The sequence below is a fragment of the Podarcis muralis genome, chromosome 14, assembly GCF_964188315.1.
Source record: "Podarcis muralis chromosome 14, rPodMur119.hap1.1, whole genome shotgun sequence".
In the NCBI taxonomy this organism is placed as follows: Eukaryota; Metazoa; Chordata; class Lepidosauria; order Squamata; family Lacertidae; genus Podarcis; species Podarcis muralis.
This window is the reverse complement of record NC_135668.1, coordinates 14843231-14865015: the sequence shown is the minus strand read 5'-3', so window position 1 is coordinate 14865015 and position 21785 is coordinate 14843231. Positions and strand designations below refer to the sequence as shown.

General features: G+C 43.6%; 1 protein-coding gene across 1 annotated transcript; it reads right to left on the bottom strand.

Annotated features, from left to right (window-relative positions):
* Positions 1 to 1474: 1474 nt before the first annotated feature.
* On the bottom strand, positions 1475 to 10930 carry RAMAC (RNA guanine-7 methyltransferase activating subunit). The gene is made up of 4 exons (XM_077918839.1): positions 10828 to 10930; positions 8173 to 8319; positions 6164 to 6340; positions 1475 to 2738 (listed from the first exon to the last, which is right to left on the bottom strand). The coding sequence occupies exons 2-4, from the start codon at positions 8307 to 8309 to the stop codon at positions 2534 to 2536; spliced, it is 519 nt and encodes a 172-aa protein (XP_077774965.1). The 5' UTR covers positions 8310 to 8319; positions 10828 to 10930; the 3' UTR covers positions 1475 to 2533.
* Between the last annotated feature and the right edge of the window lie 10855 nt (positions 10931 to 21785).

The window sequence follows — 21785 nt, the reverse complement described above, 5'->3', positions numbered from 1 at the left end:
ACTTTTGGTTTTAACTCCTTAAGTGAGCCTCGACACAACCTTTCGTCACGCTTAGGCCTGAGACAGCGCTGCTAGGCCCATTCTGGGAAGCTTCACTGAGAATTCTTAAGCCCTCCCCCCATGTTTCAAGTTTTTAATCTACTTCACCTTGGCCCGTACACAAGGCTGTGCCCCAAAACACTGGAGGAGATAATAGGTTAAGCAATCTGTGGCACATTGTACACACTTCTTCTTGCGTGCAAGATTACCAGGAGCCAAAGAAAGGTTGCCAAGACAACCACAGATTATTTCTGTAAAGAAGAAGACCCTATTTTAATTAAATAGCCACTGTAATTGGAATGGAGAGGAGTGAGGCCAAGTGTCCTTCATCTACACCCCCACCCCTTTAAAAGGTTTAAAACTAACGCAGACCTCGTCTCACTTTGGAAAGACATATAATGGATTTTGGAAAATCAAACAGAAACAAGCTGTTCTAAAATAAATAAATAAACATAATCTTGTGACACCTTAAATTTAACAGATCTGTTGTGGCATAAGTCTTCCTGGATGGAAAAAGGTATTGGCACAATAAATCTGTTAGGTTTTCAGGTACTGCAAGGCTCTACAATAAAGCTACTCCTCTGGAAATTGTTATCCACATCAGAAGGCACACTTGTCCTCTGTCTGGAGTGCTGCCCTCCTCTCCTCAAAGGGTTGTTCTAGACTTTCTTGTGGATTTCTCATATTCTTGAGAGGAGCCTTTGTGCATGAGTCACATATCTGACCTTGGGCCACTGTGTCAAAGAGTATATGAAAAAACATTGTTCTGGAATAAATATATTGAGATGTGAGGAATGACGTTTGTAGGCTTGAGGAAAGGAAATAAAGGCATAAAACTGGAAGTAATGTGTGTGTGTGTGTGTGTGTGTGTGTGTGTGTGTGTGTAAAAAACACAATGAAAAAGAAAAATTGAAAATTGGAAGTCACTAAAGGATGCAAGGAAGTCAAAATGTATGTATATGTGTTTGGTTATGTTTTGTTATAGTTGTTGATTTTCTTTTATGTTTTTCTTTTATTCCTTTTTTCTCTTTGTATTGGTTTTCTGATTGTTTCAATTTATTTGTATTTTATATTGTAATTCTGCATTGATAATTATATATATTTAAAACAACTGACCTTGGGCCAGTCGCTGCCTCTGAGCCTAACCTACCTCACAGAGTAGTTGTGGAGATTAAATGAGGAGGGGGAGAACTATGTAGGCCACTTTGAGTTCCCTGAAAGGAAAGTTGGGATATAAATGCAATAAATACTCATAGTTTCCTGTGCTTGGTTCCCCATAGGCTGCTGCTCTACAACTCCCCTCAGCCCCCAGCTAGCATGGCCAATGGCTATAAGGAGCTGTAGCCTGGCAACATCAGGAGCGCCAGAGGTTTCCCACATCTGCCCTAGGTGCTCTCCTTCCCTTGAAACGAAACATTCACACGCACGTCCAGAATTTTCATTAAACCACTGGATTTTATTCCACAGTGTACAATCACAACAGTCAATTTAACGTGAGAAATGATCAGATGAATGGCAGGAAAAACATATACAAGAGGACACCATTTAACCATGATGAATCTTGTGGGGGAGTTTCTAAAAAGCAAGCAAACCCAAGTACTGCATCTTTTACATTTCCTGCTTATTTTGACATCTTTGCTCATCAGCTATTAGTGAGTTAAAAAGAAAATTAAACCAACGACGCTAAAGGGGCTAAAAAAAAAAGTTTCAGAGTAATCAAAATGAAAACTGCTAAACCTGCTTATTATCAACAGCCAGCCCCATTCCCTGCAACCTGCACATTCCTCTGCCATGATGCATTGCGAATCTTAATTGTTTTTCTACCCATTCGCAATGAAATAGTATGAGTCAGAATTTCAGGAAGAGCAGCCCTTTTTGCTGAGGGTCGCTGCCAAATTCTTCTGATGCAAAGCAATCCCTCCTCACCCCCAAATTATTACATATTTGTACAGGCAACACGTTGGAAGGGGAAAGGGAATGTAGGGTAACAAGTTCACCCAAGTTCACATCAGTTTCACAGTGGCCATATTGGCATGATGGTATCTTGACTTAATAAGCGGAGATGTGAATAAGGTTTTGCCCACGCATTCAGCTCCTTCACTGAAGTGGCAATTAAACCAGAAACCTTCTAATTAACCAACTGCTTCCTATTTCGTTCAAACCAGGAGACTACGGTTACCAGCTTTGGAGCTAGCCAGGTTCTTAAACCAGCTTCACACTGCGGTTTTAAGGTCTTGTCTTGTCTTGAAGGTGGTAACTGCATTTCCCCACTTCGGGTGACTATGGTTAGACTTACTATTTTAATTGCAGCTCACACGAAGGAACAGAAAGGGCTGCATGCACAGGCAAAAGGCTCATTCATCAAGCTTATCTCTGGTTCCTTTGTTAAGTGAGTACTGCCAAAATACATCAACAAGATTTGTTTTAAAGCAAACTTTTCCTTAAAAAAAATGTAAAACGGAATAAAGCAAAGTCTGACAGGATGGAGACAATACTAGTAATGGCCATACTGTGACCCCTGGGAATAAGAACTATAGCCATAGTGGGACGGTCGCCCGTGATAAGAGTAGGAAGACTGTTCTTGTCTGTGCTGCTGATAGTTATTTCCCCAGCTTCTCTCTTGCCATTGACCGTATCTATAGCCTCCTTGCCGGTCGTACCTGTCCCCTCTGCCTCTGAATTGTCTGCTGTCTCTGAATCTGTAGAAGGAAGCAAATGGTATGCATTTTAACAATATTTGTTTTCAAATTGCATCGACATACACTGTCTCAGTAGGGTGGATAAAATATATTGGGTTGTATCCAACATGGCGGTATGTTCAAGTCAGTTAGCACAATACAGATTCTGCTGGCAAGATGTCGTCTGCCAGCAGGAAGTTGTTGCACAGGAGAATGCGTAAGAAGATTGCTCAATCTTTTTGCGCGACAAAGTTACCAGCAATCTGTTGCACAGCAGGTTTCTGTTAGTGCAACTACTGCGCTGGTTCCTCTGTTGCGTAATATTAAAACTTGTATTTGTGTTAAGTGAACAGAGAACATTGGATACAGGCACTTTTTTAAAAAAAATCCAATTTGAAAATTGAAGTATAAAGACTAAGTTTCTCTTATAGAAACACTTGGTTAATATTTTTTTTTTTAAATCTGGACACAAGCATGTTAGGTTTAATATCTAATCTGAATCACTGCCTTCTGCCAAATGCACAGTTAAAAGAGACTTTTCCTTGTAAACAAAGAACCAGTTTTCTCATTTCTCAAATGTGCATATTTACACTCTACCTGATTTGCAGATTTTATATTTGAAACAGCCCTGTTTAGGGAAGTTTTTAATGTTTGATGTTTATTGTGTTGGAATATTCTGTTGGAGTGGCTGGGGAGGCCCAGCCAGAGGGGTGGGGTGTAAGCAATAAATAATAATAATAATTATTATTTTGTATTTGCACCTGGGATGGGGAGCCTTTGGCTCTCCAGGTTTTGTCTTACAGAGTAGACCCAATGAAAGTATTAGATTTACAATGGTCATGTCCATTCATGCTAATGGGTCTACTATGAGTAGGACTTGACTATAGCCCTAGGCTAAAGTTTCTTATTTCCAAATGTTACATCCAAGCTAAACCGTCTCACTCGCATGGCCCAAGTACTATGAAATGCAGCACAAGAAGCACCAAGTAAATCTAATGCACAATGTCCTTTCTTGTTTCCCTAGTGTCAGCAGCCAAGATTAAGTTAAAACTAAGGAAGCACAGTATGTACAGCCTGGAGTATATGACTCAGAATATTTTCAGTAGGTAGAAAATCCCAAGTGTCTTGTAGTGGGGCTGAAGTATACATTTGTCACAAAGAATCATAAGAAACGTAGATCAGGCCACGCACAGCGAGATATGTTATCTAAGTATGCAAATGAATTTTATGTTATAAAATAAAAGGCCAAAATAAATATAAATATTTAGCCTGCTGATTGGCAAAGTCATTTTTCTGCTAATAATTATGTCACAGAAGAAAGGCTATTTCACTGACGAGGTGAAGCCTGGATCTCTTTTCTTTGCCATGGGGGAAAAAATCACTTCATGCCCAAGGAAGCAACTGGTCCCAAGGGCAATCTGTTTCAAGAGTTTCAGATCATTCCTTTTGGCATAAGCAGCACTTTGATTCAGCTCCACACAGAATTTAAAACCCTTGGCACTGTTGCTTAAGCAGAGTGCCTAGATTCTCCACCCCTGTGGCTACTGGCTTGGAGAAAAGGGAGAGGGGAGAGAGAAAGAAAGAAAATTAACCCAAAGCATCAGCAACTGATGGCTCCATCAGGGATACTATATGATCCAGGTAAGGTAAAGGACCCCTGGATGGTTAAGTCCAATCAAAGGCAGGAAGGTAAATGGCATCTCCATGCGCTCTGATTTCCGTCACGGTGTTCTGTTGCGCAAGAAGCAATTTAGTCCTGCTGGCGACATGACCCAGAAAGCTGTCTGTGGAGAAACGCCAGCTCCCTCGGCCTGAAAGCGAGATGAGCGCCACAACCCCATAGTCGCCTTTGACTGGACTTAACTGTCCAGGGGTCCTTTACCGTTTTACTATACGGTCCTCAGTTGCCAACCAAAAAGTAACCGTCTTGTTTTGCAGAGATTATAAAGTAGGATCCTGGCCCATAACTGCCTTACAGTAAAAGTATGCTGGGCAAAAGTAAAAACAAGGGGTGGGGTTCACCTAACCATTAGCTCAGCGAAGAGAGGAGGTCAGGAGAATTTCTAGAAAAACCCATGGAGTGGGGGAGAAGGGGCATTGTTGCATCTGGCAACCTGGCATGCTTATACAGAAGGATGATTGGAAGAGTGTGATGCTGAATTCCACACAGTGGGCGGCACCCAATGCTAGACCTTCTCAAAAGCAGACCCCTTGAAAATAAGGAACCAAAGATAGTAATGATGATTAACTTCAACATGTCTACTCCGAGTAGGACTAGCATTGGGTACAGCCCCATGGCAACAGCTACTATTCAAACCTTAGGAAGGGAAAACATAAACGCTTTAGCACAAAAACGCACTGTCTGTATATGTGGTCAAAAACCTTGTGTGACAAATTATAGCATATACCAAAACCTAAACTTGCTTCTACCCTACATGTCTTCCTCAGTGGCTCAAAAAAGTATCGAACAACTTATAACATGAATCTGGCCTCTTAGCCAACATGCCCAATGATGTGGTGAAATGACCTCTCCTCATAGCAATCAAATCACTGTAAAAAATCCAAAGTCACGCTCATGTAAAAGAATATTGCCAATTGAGTTGTTATTGTGGTAGTGCCTAATCACACTTCCTTTGAGGGACCTGGGAAGTGGTATTATTATTGATTGTTGTTGTTGTGCCGCCCATCTGACTGGGTTGCCCCAGCCACTTTGGGTGGCTTACCATTGTACATGAACTGAATTTTATCTAGTAGCACCTTAAAGACCAACTAAGTTAGTTCTTGGTATGAGCTTTCGTGTGCATGCACACTTCTTCAGATACACTGAAACAGAAGTTGCCAGATCCTTCTATATAGTGAGAAGGTGGGGAGGGGTATTACTCAGAAGGGTGGTGGGAATGGGTGATTGGCAGATAGCTGTGATGAGCCTGTTGACGACTCTTAACGACTGCAATAGGTCTTACAGGAAAAAGCAAGGGGTGAGAAGGTGAAAAATGGCTTTGTCATGTATAATGAGATAAGAATCCAATGTCTTTGTTCAGACCAGGTCTCTCCATGGTTTTAAGTTTGGTAATAACTATATAGAAGGATCTGGCAACTTCTGTTTCAGTGTATCTGAAGAAGTGTGCATGCACACGAAAGCTCATACCAAGAACTAACTTAGTTGGTCTTTAAGGTGCTACTGGAAGGAATTTTTTTTGTTTTGACTATGGCAGACCAACACGGCTACCTATCTGTAACTGAATTTTATCTCTTCACCATATTTGATGGGTAGATGTTCACACAATTTCTCCTTTTGTCCTTCCCCAACTTGCTCTTTTGTGTTTTGCATCGGAGGCTAGATGTCATTCTCTTGTGCTTTAGTTTCTTACAGTAAAAATAGTGGCTGCTGAGAGCATCAGTGGACAGGGTAACATTTATATAGAGCCAATAAATAAGAGCAATACCTGTCTCTGTATCGCTGGTTGCCGCCTGATCTATTTCTCCAGTCCTCTACAAGAGGAGGTAGATCTGCAGCACGTTGGACGTATTTCTGATATTCTTCATCTTCTGAAGAAAATCGATTTGCAAACATCTTTTCATAATTCTGAAGTATCTCAGATACAGAAGGCACGGTGGGTTCTCTGGAAGTTTAAAAAAAAGGTCTCTCCTAAATTACATTATCTGTGGAAGTTTGAGGATTAAAGTTGTTTACAAACTGGATTTGCAAGTGAGAAAGGGTTTTGTTTCATACATCAAGGGTACACCGAGAGCAGCTCTTCTTTGAGAGCCAGTGTGGTGTAGTGGTTAGAGTGGTGGACTCGTAATCTGGTGAACCAGGTTCGATTCCCCGCTCCTCCACATGCAGCTGCTGGGTGACCTTGGGCTACTCACACTTCTCTGAAGTCTCTCAGCCCCACTCACCTCACAGAGTGTTTGTTGTGGGGGAGGAACGGAAAGGAGAATGTTAGCTGCTTTGAGACTCCTTAGGGTAGTGATAAAACGGGATATCAAATCCAAACTCTTCTTATAATCGAGGCAGTAATCACAATGTCATGCACTTAAACCATCTGCAGCTTTCAGCAATACATACAAGAATTTCCACAATTGTGGGCGAGCCACGTATACAAGCTATTTGTAGAAAATTTGACACTGACAAACTCTGAATCAAAGCTACTCAACCTTTGGCCTATCAAGTTGAATGTAGCTCATCAACTACATACTGTGGCCTGTCTGATGCTTGGCAACCTCCCTATGGCTGAAGACAAGACAACAGTGCTCACGATTACTGAACATGATTTCAGTAAGGCATCACTTTCCAGGGTGAACAGTTCCATCTCTCTCTTGGAAGGTTTATTAAACCCCTGGCAAGCTACTAATCACTCCTGGATATCTTGCATTAAGCTTGATTTAGTTCACGCATTGTTCAGATTTTCTCTGTATGATCTTGAGGTTTGTTGATTTATTTTAATTTCCTCACATTTATATCCTGCTTTTTCATGGAACCCGAAGTTATTCCAAACTCCAGGGAATGTTATCATATCTAGGTAATTTCTGGAACAACTAAAAATTAAGCATTTGCGCCTCCAAGTATATATGCATATTTATTTATTTATCATCATTCAACCTCCTGGGAGATCTTTTTTTTAATTAAGCCGTTTCTAAATTTTCTAAATAAAAGAGGAAATGCATGTATTCTCAGGATAGCTATTAGAATACTCAATATTTCCCTGTGTTAGAAAGGTTGTGTGAAATCAAAGAGGTTGTGTTAAACAGATTGAATCCACTGTGCATTAAACTCTTTTGAGAAGATACATCCCTCCCATCACAAGAAACACACACTCTGTTGATGTTAACCAGGGGAGCACTTAGGAGACCTATAGCTCCGCTGGCTGGTTTGTTGCAGGCTATAACACTAATCATGCAGGGAGATATTCAACATCAACCACTAATTGCCTTTGAGAGTGATTAGGAGACACCTCACAGAGCTACAATTCCCAGCACCCTGAACAACCCAGGATTCCTTGGGGGAAGCCATGACAGTTAAAGTGCTACAGTATAAGAGTACTTTAAATGTATGTTGTGGAAGTGACTCAAGGCTCCTTTAGTCCATTAATTTAAATGGGTCTACTCTGAGTAGCACTAGCACTGGACAGAACACAAACTGGGCAGAAAACTTTTACGGTTTCTCACTGTGCTAATATCTCAAAACCCTCTTCTACAGATTTGAATAGGTTGTGTGTTGCTTTGCCTGTGACTTGCGTGTTCTGTTCTTAATCATTAATATGTCTGCATTTAAAAGAGAGACACCAAAGAACTGTAGACACAGGATTAAAATTAAATGAATAGATTAATGGCCTAATTATATTTAGGTTTTTGCCATTTTGCTTTGGTTTATGGTGCTTCCTTATTGCATAGCATACTCCTACAACCACCAAAAAAGCACAGCGTTGGTAAGGGAATGTTTTCAACAGACCTGTTTGCCCAGTCTTCAACGATGGGAAGTGGGTCTGCAGGGCGTTGGACATATTTCTGATACTCCTCGTCTTCAGAAGTATATCGATGAGCAAACAGGTTATTATAATTCTGAAGGATGTCAATTGTGGAAGCCATTCTATAATCTCTGCAAATATGGAAAATAATAATAATATTTTGACCACCTTTGGAAATCAAATACTTGTGTAAATCTTTGGGTTGAAACTGTCAACAAAGTGGATTACAGAACTGAATGAAAAATATAACATTAAGCTTAATTTTTTCTGTTTCAAACAATGAGTGGTATTCAACTAAATTTTTACACTAATTAGAGCTATTGAAATTAATGGGCTTTCGTCATGGGCCATTGGTCTGAGTAAAACTTAGTTGACTGCTACTCAATAAGTCTGCTATTTATCCTTTATATAGCTATTATCACAAATAGTTAATTTAAAATGTCAGTCTCTCCGTAATTTGGATTAAGATTCTTAGTGCCCCCCTCCAACACACACACACACACACACACACTCAAAGTAATTATACAATGGGGAATACTATCCCTGTACATTTTGTTAACTGGGCATTTGTATTCTGTGGGTTCTGTGTTATGCAGGCACATGGTGCAGGTTGCTTCAGTACATATGTGATTTTTTTCATCCTCCACCTAATGAAAAATCCCAGCTGTTTCCAGGAAAATATTCAGAGTACATTCCCCTCATTACTGGGATTAGTTGCCCCAACGTGCTTTAATCTTCTCGAGGTATTGCCAGAACTGTTAGAAGTGTGGGAAGAAAGTGGCCTTTTCACCATCTTCTCAATGCATGATTGTAGATAACATGTGGATTCTAATCTTTTACTACACATCTCTGCCTTAATTGATCTGAATGGTGAACTGCAATATATGGTTCCGCAGTTGCACTTAACTCAGATGGATTAGAAAACCTGCTTCAACTCAAATAAATGAAGATGAGTCAAAAGTGGTGTGGGAAGAGGGAGGGAGAGATCCATACTCACTTTTCTTAAACAATAGTGGATGTGAATGAGAATATAATAACAGAAAAAGAACACTGCTGCATCAGGTCAAAAGTCCATCAAGTCTCACATTCTGTTCCAACAGTGTTCTTTTGAAACACTTGAACAGTGTTCAATGCTGCTTTGGAAACTTTAGACAAGAAGTAAGATACAAATATACTAAATAAATACTGAGAGCCTGCTGGATCAGGCCAATGGTCCATCTACTCCTGCATCTTGTTTTTAAAGTGAACAACCAAATGCTTGTGAGAAACCAGCAAGAAGAATTTGGGTACAATAGCACACTCCTCTCTGGTGGTTTCCAGAAATTGGTATTCAGATGCATTTGTGCCTCTAGCTAGAAGCAGAGCATAGCTATCATGGCTAGTAGCCTTGGATAGCCCTCTCTTCCAAGACTCCTCCATAATTAGTGCTCAGCTACCTGCTTCTGAGATGACTGAACACTGAACTATGGAACTATGTGGGAGAACCTACCTCACAGGGTTGCTGTGGGGGATAAATGAGAGAGAGAACCATGTACACCTGCGTCCCGAGCGCACTGGAGAAAAAGTTGGGATATAAAAGTAAGAAATAACAACAGTACAGTGGGACCTCAGGTTACAGACTCTGCTAACCCAGAAATAGGACCTCGGGTTAAGAACTTTGCTTCAGGATGAGAAAAGAAATCGTGCGGCGGCAGTGGGAGGCCCCATTAGCTAAAGTGATACCTCAGGTTAAGAACAGTTTCAGGTGAAGAACGGACCTCCAGAACGAATTAAGTTCTCAACCTGAGGGAGCACTGTACTGAGTTTTGAAGTCTGAAGTTAATCTCTAGAATCTTGCCAGTTAAAAAGACTTTGCCTTGATTCTGAGACCTAAGATTCTTAAGGCTTATAGAGTACAGCTGGCAGTCAAACAACACAGGCCTGGGCAGGCCAAATGGTCTGATACAATATAGGACGGTTTTGTTGCGATCACAGAATCGTAAAACATGTACAGTGGTACCTCGGGTTAAGTACATAATTCGTTCCGGAGGTCCGTTCTTAAGCTGAAACTGTTCTTAACCTGAAGCACCACTTTAGCTAATGGGGCCTCCTGCTGCCGCGCGATTTCTGTTCTCATCCTGAAGCAAAGTTCTTTTCCCAAGGTACTATTTCTGGGTTAGCGGAGTCTGTAACCTGAAGCGTCTGTAACCCGAGGTACCACTGTACAGTTGGAAGGGACCCCCTAGGAACACCTAGCCCAACTCCCTGCAATGCAGGATTCTCAGCTAAATCATAAACAGCGGGTGACCTCAGCTCAAAAACCTCAAAGGTCCTGAGACACAGTGTGTGTGTTTGGGGGGCGGGGTAAGCAGAGAGAAGGGATGGCGACGACCCTCCTAGAGCCCCTCGTCCCCCCCCCATCTCTACCCGCCCGCCCCCTCCCTCCGCAAAGTACCGCGTGCCTGTGCTGCACAGGCCCTCTCGACATGCCCAGAGGCGCCCTCGTCCCCCTTCCCACGACTGAGGGGCTGGCCCCGCTGTGGCTATACATGGGCTCAAATGAAACCTTGAGGAGCACACAGCCCCGTCCAAACTCCCGAAAAGGGGATGCGCCGCACTCAGCCCCACCCTGAGGAGAAGGAGACCCCGCAGCCCCTCACCTGAAGCTGCAGCAAGAAGAGATCCTGTTTCTTCTTCCGCGCGCCGGCGGCCTCCAGCTTCCGGTTCCGCCCCTTGCCCCGCCCCCAGCTGGCTTCGCTGACGATGGGCGTGGCTTGCTCGGCCTGAGGTAAATCGAAAAGGTGGGCCTCGTCTCTTCTCAGTCTCCTCAGGGGCTGAGCTTTCGGGCCGGTTTCGTGTCCCTTCGATGAACACCCAAATAAAATACACAGTTTTGACGACGAGGGAAATCTCTCGAGTCAAGGCGGCGGCCGAGGGGGTGGGGATTGCTCTGCCCCCTAAAAGTGCAACCGCCGCCGCCGCCGCCCCACACAGTGAAACACCGACCTTGTATGCTGAGGGGACGGGGAGGGAAAGAATCTCGACTCAGGGCAAGGGTTCAGCACGGGAAAACAACAAATGCCGAAATAAAAGGTTGGGTATAAAAACCGGATAAATAATAATAAGACTATGGAGCCATTCCTCCAAGGTTGAAACTGACCACCAGCTGCGAGTCCGTCCGTCCCCCACTTTTTAGACGACACGAAGGATCAGAGAACTGCAGAGCTGGAAGGGACCCAGAGGGTCATCCAGTCCGACCCCCTGCAATGCAGGAATATGCAGCTCCCCCATGCAGGGATTGAACCTGCAATTTTGGCATTATCAGCACTGCGCTCTGCTCTAACCAACTGAGCTAAAGGGACGCCTGACCATTAGGTCCAGTCGTGGCCGACTCTGGGGTTGCGGCGCTCATCTCGCTTTATTGGCCGAGGGAGCCGACGTACAGCTTCCGGGTCATGTGGCCAGCATGACTAAGCCGCTTTTGGCGAACCATCTCGCTTTATTGGCCGAGGGAGCCGCGCGGCGCTCATCTCGCTTTATTGGCCGAGGGAGCTCATCTCGCTTTATTCCGGGTCATGTGGCCAGCATGACAAAGCCGCTTCTGGCGAACCAGAGTAGTGCACGGAAATGCCGTTTACCTTCCCACCGGAGTGGTACCTATTTATCTACTTGCACTTTGACGTGCTTTCGAACTGCTAGATTGGCAGGAGCAGGGACCGAGCAACAGGAGCTCACCCCGTCGCGGGGATTCGAACCGCCGACCTTTCGATTGGCAAGCCCTAGTCTCTGTGGTTTAACCCACAGCGCCGCCACCCGCGCCCCTTTATTCATATTCATATTTTATGCACCAAGTCCTCATTGCACGCTCTCTCATACATAAAGTATTGCTAACTGCGGAGCAAAGACAACCGCCAGACTTTAAAGCCATCCATGATGGTGGCCATCCTGTGGAAGTGAGTTCCGTAGTATAACTGTGCACTTTTCCCTGCTGCCTGGAGGCGGCAGGGAGAGAAATCAATTATTGCCAATGGCTGCCTGAGGCAAAATTGAGATGCTGCTGCTACGCTCAAATATGAAATTGAAATGCAACGTTGTCGATGAAGGATGGGTGCCCCCCCCCCCCCAGTCAGCTCCAGTCAAGGATCTGCCAACTGTTCGGTTAATAAATACCAGGATGCAAGAGTGTTGCTGCTGCCTGAGGCGAAGGGCCAGTCTGCAACTAACCAACAAATAAATCAATATTGGAATATACGTAGTTTTAGTGATGTATGGAAGTGAGAGCTGGACCATAAAGAAGGCTGATCGCCGAAGAATTGATGCTTTTGAATTATGGTGCTGGAGAAGACTCTTGAGAGTCCCATGGACTGCAAGAAGATCAAACGCATCCATTCTTAAGGAAATCAGCCCTGAGTGCTCACTGGAAGGACAGATTGTGAAGCTGAGGCTCCAGTACTTTGGCCACCTCATGAGAAGAGAAGACTCCCTGGAGAAGACACTGATGCTGGGAAAGATGGAGGGCACAAGGAGAAGGGGGTGACAGAGGACGAGATGGTTGGATAGTGTTTTCGAGGTTACCAGCATGAGTTTGACCAAACTGCGGGACGTAGTGGAGGACAGAGGTGCCTGGCATGCTCTGGTCCATGGGGTCACGAAGAGTCGGACACGACTAAACGACTAAACAACAAAAACGTAGTTTGCTGCAGGCCTGCCTGGTGAGGGTCCACTACCACCAACCAGCTGCTGCCACAGGTGTAATGGCCAGAGGTTACGTATTCTTGGTTCAGAAAAAGCTTTGGTTATAGACAGCAGTCCTAAATATGCTAGGCTACTTCCATGTAAGTTCCCACTGGAATCCACAGAGCTGCTAAATCAACATTGCCTTTCGTGATCGGGTGTGTGTGCATTAGTACGGCTTTTAAAATAGGCACCTTTAGAGCACAGAGTACAATCCCAAAGGCCCTGATAAGACTTGAGTTTCCAATATAATGCTTGCTAGGAGAGCATTTCTCTTAACAGTGACCTTTAAATGTTAACTGCCTATGTAACAAAAAAGGAAAAAAGTTGTTTTTATATTGAAGAGAAGACATTCTCTGAAATGGAGCAGGGAGGTCGGTGGTGAATGCTTCCAGAATATTTTATTGCTGCACCTTGGGACTGATACAAGCATAAGATTCCAACTAAATTTCACTCTTATTGTTATCATTATTTATAAAATTCATATGCCACCCTTCATCTGAAGATCACAGGGTGGTTTACAGTACAATAGCATAAAATACACAACTTAATAACAAAATAAAACCATACCCACCCCCGACAGACACACAGGGGTTTGGACTAAATCACTCTCAGGGGGTTCCAACTCTACAATTCTATTATTCTATTAAAAGGTAATAGATTGTTTAATCAGCCAAAGGCCTGAGAGAAAAGGAACATTTTTTGGCAGGTGCCTAAAGATATGAAATGAAGGTGTCAGGCAAGCCTCCATGGGGAGAAGGTTCTACAAATTCCATTCTTCCCTCCTCAATGCTACATATTCCATTACCACTCACCCTGCCTTTCACTGGTTTTAGCCTCTACTGGTGCAGAGAGATCTCAGTTACATTGCAACATACTTTTTCTCACCAGTGTGCAAAGGAATTTCCTATCTTGCCCAATAGGCCTAATTCACAGATAGGATTGCTCTGCTCAGATACACGCTTGCCCTCTCGTACTTGGGTACATCACTGGGTCGACTTCATAATATTAGGCAGCATTCTCCAAACCTCTGGCAACTGAAGTACACTTTAGTTCTGATTTATACTTGGATTTATAATTAGAATCTGAAAAAAAGTCATGGCAAGTCCCAACCCTGTGACTCATGCAGAGAAGCAATGGACATCCTCCCATCAGTTGGGTGGGGGTCAATTTCAGGACATTTATGCTGCACGAGACAAAGGATGAGATCCCTCCCCACCCAATTCCATTTACAGAAGCTTACTGGTTGAATTTAGCTTCAATTCTGGTAATGAGACAGTCTTCTACCACACCTGAGGGCAGCAGGCTAGTTTGCAGGGCAGGTCAAGTGACGCACAGCCTCTGCCCACCAACACATCCCTGCCACTCCCTGCCTCCCCAGCATCTGCTGCCTGAAGCGGCTGTCTCAGTACCTAATGGTAGAGCTGCTCCTGCTCCTACCTGTTCTTAAAGTGCTACTTGAGAGTCTCTGCTGGTTGAGGCAGAACAACAAATGCTCCCTTGCAAGACAGTCAAGTTATTTTTTGCATCTGAGGCAGAAAATCTCACCATCACCTCTTTCCATTCCTTGGCTGAAAAAAGGGAAACAACAAAAGTAAATTAAACCACTAAAATTGTGCTGTGGTTTCAGGACAGTCTAATAAGTTACCTGTGGCAGCTGCCTCACTTCGCCTAACGGTAGGGCCAACATGGGGAATTTCCTTATACAGAATCAGATCGCCTTGTTCAGTTTGTATGCACTGACCAGCTGCAGCTCTCCAGGGTTTCAGACAGGAGTCTTTTTCTAGCCCTGTCTGGAGTTGCTGGAAACTGCACCTGGGACCGTTTACATGCAAAACATGTGCTTTATCACTGAACTACAGCCCTTCCTCATCCCTTGGCTGCTGCGCCACTGCAGCACCAGTAATGTCCCTTTGCTGCAGCGGTTCCACAGCCCAAGTGACTGAATGATCTAGTTGTGACAGAGAGATGTGACAGAATCATTTTCTTCGAATACAGGTTGGTTAGAAGTAGGCAAGGCCAGAGGAGTGGATAATGCAGAGGAAGAATGGGTAACCTTCTTCAGTAAATGGGTGCTTTAGGGCCACAGAAACCATAAACTCTTTCTTTCTTTCTCTTTCTTTCTTTCTTTCTTTCTTTCTTTCTTTCTTTCTTTCTCGAATGTCCCCCTTCCTCTTGCTGCTGACACATAGCTTAGGAGTTACCGATTCAAATATGAGTAAATAAAATCCTATTATGACTCAGGAAGACTCAGGCTGCAGTTCACAAAGCAGAGTGAGTAGTTCTTGCTTTGGGATTTAGATAAGCAGAAGTTACATCATGGTAGCGCATTGTGGGGTGCGTTTAATCTGAAAATTTAGCAATCCCCCTTTCTGCAAAGAATGGCAACAACAACAAAACCAACAACACGAGGCACGAATAAATGTCCCGGAAGCAAAAACTTTTTTTTTCTATTTATTTATTATAAAAGCAGCAACAGCACACAAAAATTAGGCAGTTAAAACGTAAATGCCACTATTAAGAGGAGTGTGCATCACCAGGAGCATAGCAGCTCCAGGAACACCGCCCACATGTATGAAGAGATGAGGCATAGGGCCACCTTTCTCTGGCCAAGGAAAACTATGAGGACTGCACACAAACTGTACCTTTAAAATCACATTATTTTGCTCAAAGAACCCTGAGCACTGTAGTTTACCCCTCACAGAGTTACAGTTCGCATCAACCTTTAATAAACAACGGGACCCATAAATTTTTGAGAGGAGAAATGTGCCTCAGATGTACTTTAAAGGTATAGAGTGTATGCTGCCTAGGAAGTAACATTTAAACTGCAAATGTTTACACATTTACTTGGGAGTAACTCCCATTGAAGTTGATGGAGTTAATTGTTGAGTTTTTTGGGGGGGAAACCTCCCCCTGACGCCAAGCATTTATCACAGACTAAAACTTACAGAGATGGAATTTACCAGTAATTCACACCCAGTAATTCACATTTAAAACACATGCCTTCCCCAAAAGAGAGGGGGAAGGGTGCTGGGAAATGTACCTCTGTGAAGGGGAAGCTACAGTCCCCAGGCCTCTTTGGGGGAAGTCATGTGTTTTAAATATATGTGTATGCACAGCCCAATAAGACACTCTGTTTTCTTAAGTCAGGGTTGGTTAAATATTGTAGATGTGAGCATAACGTACATCCATAGATTGCATCTTTGGCTAATCAGTAGAGCTTCAGGACAGTTACTTTAAACTAAGCTGATATTCCTGTTGCATGTGCCTCCATTCTAATCATGTTTTGTGTGTGCTGGGTAGCTGGAGCCATCTTTCAGATTTTCCACAATGGTGACGATAGATCAGAGGCGCCGAAGTTGACTCCATCAGAGCTCTGCTGCTGCTCACTGCTATCACCAGAACCAAATATACCAGCTAGGGAGACCCACCAGAGGACATTTTGCCAAGGGAATACTCAAACCTGGAGCCAGGCTTGGATATTTTCAGATTATACCAAAGATTTGTCGAACCTATTTTGGGGTGTGGGGAGTCAGGCAGTATTTTGGAAGTGATTTTAAAACAGATGGACAAAGCAACAGGAAGGATGAGCCAGGGACATGCCAGATGGACATGAACATATTTGAAGACTTGGGTGAGGGCCGGCCTCCTACCAGGAGGTAAAAATCAATGCAGCTTATCCTAAAGCAAATTTCAATTATTAATCTTAATGAATACATTGTTTTTTTTTGCATGGGAAAAATACAACGCGGCCATATGAGGTGGCATCATGCTGTTTTCTTTGTACACTAAAGGCTGATTCAGTCAGGGAACATTGTGGCTTGTTTTTGTTCACAGTTGTATAAACTGATTTGGGGTGAAAAGCTGCGTGCGAAATATATACAGTGTTATGTGCAAGCCAGTTAAGTAGCAAGTAACATGGTATGCCAGACTACAAATACTTAAAGTGTAGCATTCTAGTACTAGCCGAGTCTGATAAGGTTACCGCAGCAATAATGAGGAAGGATATGCATGGGAAACTCATTGACAAAACTCAGCAGGTAGCAGACCTTACTTAATTAATCACTTATTATTTTCAGCAAGCCATGTCATTTCAGCTAACTGTGCTTTGTACAAGCCCTGCAAATAAAGACTGAAAAACAGTTTTTGCTCTTGATTTCAAGTCTTCATTTCTCAAGGCTCATATAAACAGTGGCCAGTGGGAGGTGGGAGTTGTGGTCCAACAACGTATGGAAAGCCATGGGTTCCCCATCCCTCATCTGGCAGCAGCTGTGAACCATGACAGCTAAATGGAGCCTACATTGAAGAGATAACAAAGTACTTGCCATGACCATTGAGGCATTGGCACTTACTGCAGATCCCCAAATCCAAGCTGCCATAGCCTTCCGGAATTGAGATGTCAGATACCCGTGAGCCTGAACCAAGGACTGCAAGCCTAAGTCCAGCAAATATGGTAAGGTCATTCTCCCCACCCCCCACCCCCCGCTGTATTTCAAACTGAATTGGGACGGTGTTGTTCACATCAGAGAGGGAGCAGGGATGTCTTCACCAAACGTGAATGCCCTTTTTGGTTTCCCCACACCTGAAACACACACAAACACACACTGCTATTCATGAAGCTACCATCTGTGCACAATGGTGGTCTCAAACATTCACATTACAGTGGTACCTTGGTTTAAGAACAGCTTAGTTTATGAACAACTTGGATTAAGAATGCTGCAAAGCCGGAAGTAGGTGCTTTGGTTTGTGAACTTTGCCTTGGAATAAGAACATGTTCCGCTTCCTGTTGAGTGTGTTCCATTTGTAAATGGAGTCCCCCGCTGCTATGGGAAAGCATGCCTTGGTTTAAGAATGCTTTGGTTTAAGAATGGACTTCTGGAACGGATTAAGTTCGTAAACCAAGGTACCACTGTACTCTAGCTGGGTTGAAACTGATTTGAGGAAAGCACATCAAATAGCAGTATGTGTCAAGAAACTACTGGATCATTATGGATTGTGGCTAACTCCATGGGAACGTGGCTTTAAAAACTAGCAGTGGATGTAGAATAAGTAGTAATGTGAACGTACCTTGAGTCTTCTGTTATTTGGGCTGATTATTCCTAGTTCTTCCACCTTTTCTCATATGATTTGTTTTCTAAAAAAATCAAAGGGAAGGATGTTGCCTTTGTGTCTTCTTGTGGACTTCCTAGAATCATATCTTTGGCCATTGTTAGAAAAAGGATAGTGGACTAGGTGCACTTTTGGCCTGATCTAGAAGAGCTTTGCTTATGTTAGTGGAAAGATACAGGAGCTGTCATATTTGAAAAATGGTAGCAGAAATTAATAAGAGAGCTCACTGTGACTTTCTAATTATGTAAGGACATGTGATTCAAATAATTTATATCTTTACTGCCAAACTGAATGACAACCAAACCAGAGTTTTGCTTTGATGGGCCGCAGGTGCCAAAGAATGCCTTTTGATAAACTGACTATACTCATCATTTGCAAGCAGGGAATCAGGAGGATGTCTGGAATTTTACAATCACCTGCGCACGCATGCCTCTTGAAAATTAAAGGTATTGTTTTGTGCTTCCCATCTCCTCAAGTGATGATTCTAACAGCTGTATTTTTCAGCTGAAGAGAAAGGACTAGATATAAAATTGAGTGTTGCGGTATTCGTTTATTTACAAACTATGCAGGTTGAGCAAGCAAATAACCATACAGTTTTTAAAGCAGCATTGGTTTCCACTCCAGCAAAGCAACAGAATTACCATATTTTTTGCTCTATAAGACTCACTTTTTCCCTCCTGAAAAGTAAGGGGAAATGTGTGTGCGTCTTATGGAGCGAATGCAGGCTGCGCAGCTATCCCAGAAGCCAGAACAGCAAGAGGGATTGCTGCTTTCACTGCGCAGCGATCCCTCTTGCTGTTCCGGCTTCTGAGATTCAGAATATTTTTTTTCTTGTTTTCCTCCTCCAAAAACTAGGGGCGTCTTGTGGTCTGGTACGTTTTATAAAGCGAAAAATACGGTAACTTGCAGTCCACACCAAGATTCCCCCTCGACATCCACTGGCAAAACTCAAATAAAACACATGTTAAGTTGTTCATAATACATTCTTAAATGACAGTTTTTATGTGAAGAAATAAAGCAGCCGCAGCACCCCGGTTTGAGGAGCATCCACCAGCTACCAGTGATCCAATACCATGAAGCAAGCTGTCAAACTGTATAAAAGTCTAAAGATGACCTCTTCACTTGATACAACATGGTGATATTCCCATTGAAGCATCATTTGACTTTTCAATCTGTTGTAGATGGACAACATCGCATGCAGGATGATGTCCATTGCAGATTTTTTTGGGGGGTGGGGGAAGCAACTCTAATAATTACAATCTCTCCCTAGTTGCTTTGAAATATAGCCCAGTTTTTATTAGATAAGCTTGGATTATGAACCTCCCATGCCACAGAAGAGATGAATATTTTCAACAGATGCCTGCCATTTCTTTAAGACACAGGGATTTGAGTTACAGATGGTGACAAGAGGCTGAGAATTCAAAACACCCGAACAACATACAAGTTGATATGTGAGAAAAATATTTTGGAGAACAAAATGATTCTGTGATTTAATTAGCCTGGAAATTAGGCTGCTGTCCTCCAAAACTGCAGAGTCTGCCCTGTTGTTTCACAATTTGTTGTCCTGGCTATGGTCCCTTTACAGTTCATAGACTTGTGGAACTGGAAGGCTGTGCGCTCTAAGGGCATAATCCATAACTCTGCTTTTAACCTTTTAACATCATCAAAGTTGGCCCATTACCATCAGTACATGTATGTGAGATTTAGAGCAAGGGGTGAGGAAATGCTTTCAGCTCCCACATACCAAAAGGTAGGGGAGGAATGAAATCACCTTTGTACCATAGGCTGGGACACGGGTGGCGCTGTGGGTTAAATCACAGAGCCTAGGACTTGCCGATCAGAAGGTCGGCGGTTCGAATCCCTGTGACGGGGTGAGCTCCCGTTGCTCAGATCCAGCTCCTGCCAATCTAGCAGTTCGAAAGCACATTAAAGTGCAAGTAGATAAATAGGTACCACTCCGGTGGGAAGGTAAACGGCATTTCCGTGCGCTACTCTGGTTCGCCAGAAGCGGCTTTGTCATGCTGGCCACATGACCCGGAATAAAGCGAGATGAGCTCCCTCGGCCAATAAAGCGAGATGAGCGCCGCGCGGCTCCCTCGGCCAATAAAGCGAGATGAGCGGCGCAACCCCAGAGTCGGCCACGACTGGGCCTAATGGTCAGGGGTCGCTTTACCTTTACCTTTACCATAGGCTAGTTTCTTGCATCCAGGCAAGGAACAGTCAAGAATTAAGAGTTCAGGGACATAGTCCAGCCAGGCAAGAACAATAAGAGAGGGTGTGAAGCAAGACTCGCAATAGGGTGTGTCCTGAGAATGAGAGAGTGTAGCTTGGGGAGGGTCTGAAGGGCCATATAGAGAGGCCTGGGAGCCGCATTTGGCCCCTGGGCCTAAGGTTTCCCATCCTTGCACCTCCTAGATGGAAACCGTTACAAAACTAGTCTTGTAAGCCAGGTGGGGTAAGACTTCTCCAGGACCAAGGAAGGAAATGTTCACAAAATATATGGATTTCACCCCCTCCTTGTTTAGATTACAGATGACCCAGCTGGTATATTGTGGGCAGGCATGTCAGGTTAACTCACAGTTCTTAGATTATTAGGATTGCTATTTGGTTGTTGTGAAGGAATCTGGATTCGGACAGAAAACTATTAATTGTGGCCAGAAAGCCTGGTTAAAGCCCTTAATGGTTAGAGGCTAAGGATGCTAGGCTGATTCTTTAATCACATCCACACTGTATATTTAAAGGACTCTTAAACCACTTTTAACAGTCATGGATCCTGGGAATTGTAGTTTGTAACAGGGCACTGGGAACTGTAGCTGTATGAGGTCAGCACCCTTAACAAACTACAGTTCTCAGACTTATTTGGGAGAAGACCAAGTGCATTAAATGTGCTTTGACCTTAGCTGGAATTTTACTTTACTCCACTCTTAAGTTGTATGATTTTGCTCTACCATACATTTATACTGTGTGCCGTTATGCTTATTTGTTGCTTTTAGTACTGCATTCATATGTTGTGTGAATGGTTTTATTCACAGTGCCTTTAAATCTTTTTGATTGAAGGTGTCAAATAAGTGTGTGTGTGTATGTGTGGTGTGTGTGTGTGTCAGTGGCGTAGCGTGGGTTGTCAGCACCCGGGGCAAGGCAAGTAATTTGCGCCCCCTAACCCGTGGATTTGCGCCCCCTAACCCTAACCCCCAGATGTTGCGCCCGGTGTGGCTGGCCCCCCCTGCACCCCCCACGCTACGCCACTGGTGTATGTGTATAATGCAATCTGAAGAAAAATCACTGACTCTGCAGTACCCTTTTTTGCAGTGCCCCTTTTCAACGTTTCCAGGACTGCTGTTTGGAAATCTGCCTTAAGGATCATGGCCTTTAAATCTCCTTCAAGCAGACTGAGTGGCTGGAGTTACAAGTGTTTAAAATCTATGGGCGTACATAAGACTGTTGAGGGTCTGACAATGCTTACGTGAGGAAAATCCGCTGAACTACATTCGTCTCGTGTGTCAGAATGGCGCAGCTGCTTATCTTGGAAGGCTTTTCAGAATTTGCACTAGATATTTCAGAAAGCCTGTCTCAACGTTACAGCTAATGGCAACGCTTGAAACCTCTTAGCATGATGCATCTGGAGGAGGGGGACGGCGGGGGATGTAATTCCATCTGAGGGCTCTGGTGACATTAAACGGCTTGAGCTTCACTTGAGTGGTCGGCGATATCGCTACCTAGGTGGAATTTCACCCTCATTCTGCACAGTTGGCAGAAGATGCTATGTGGCGTGGGT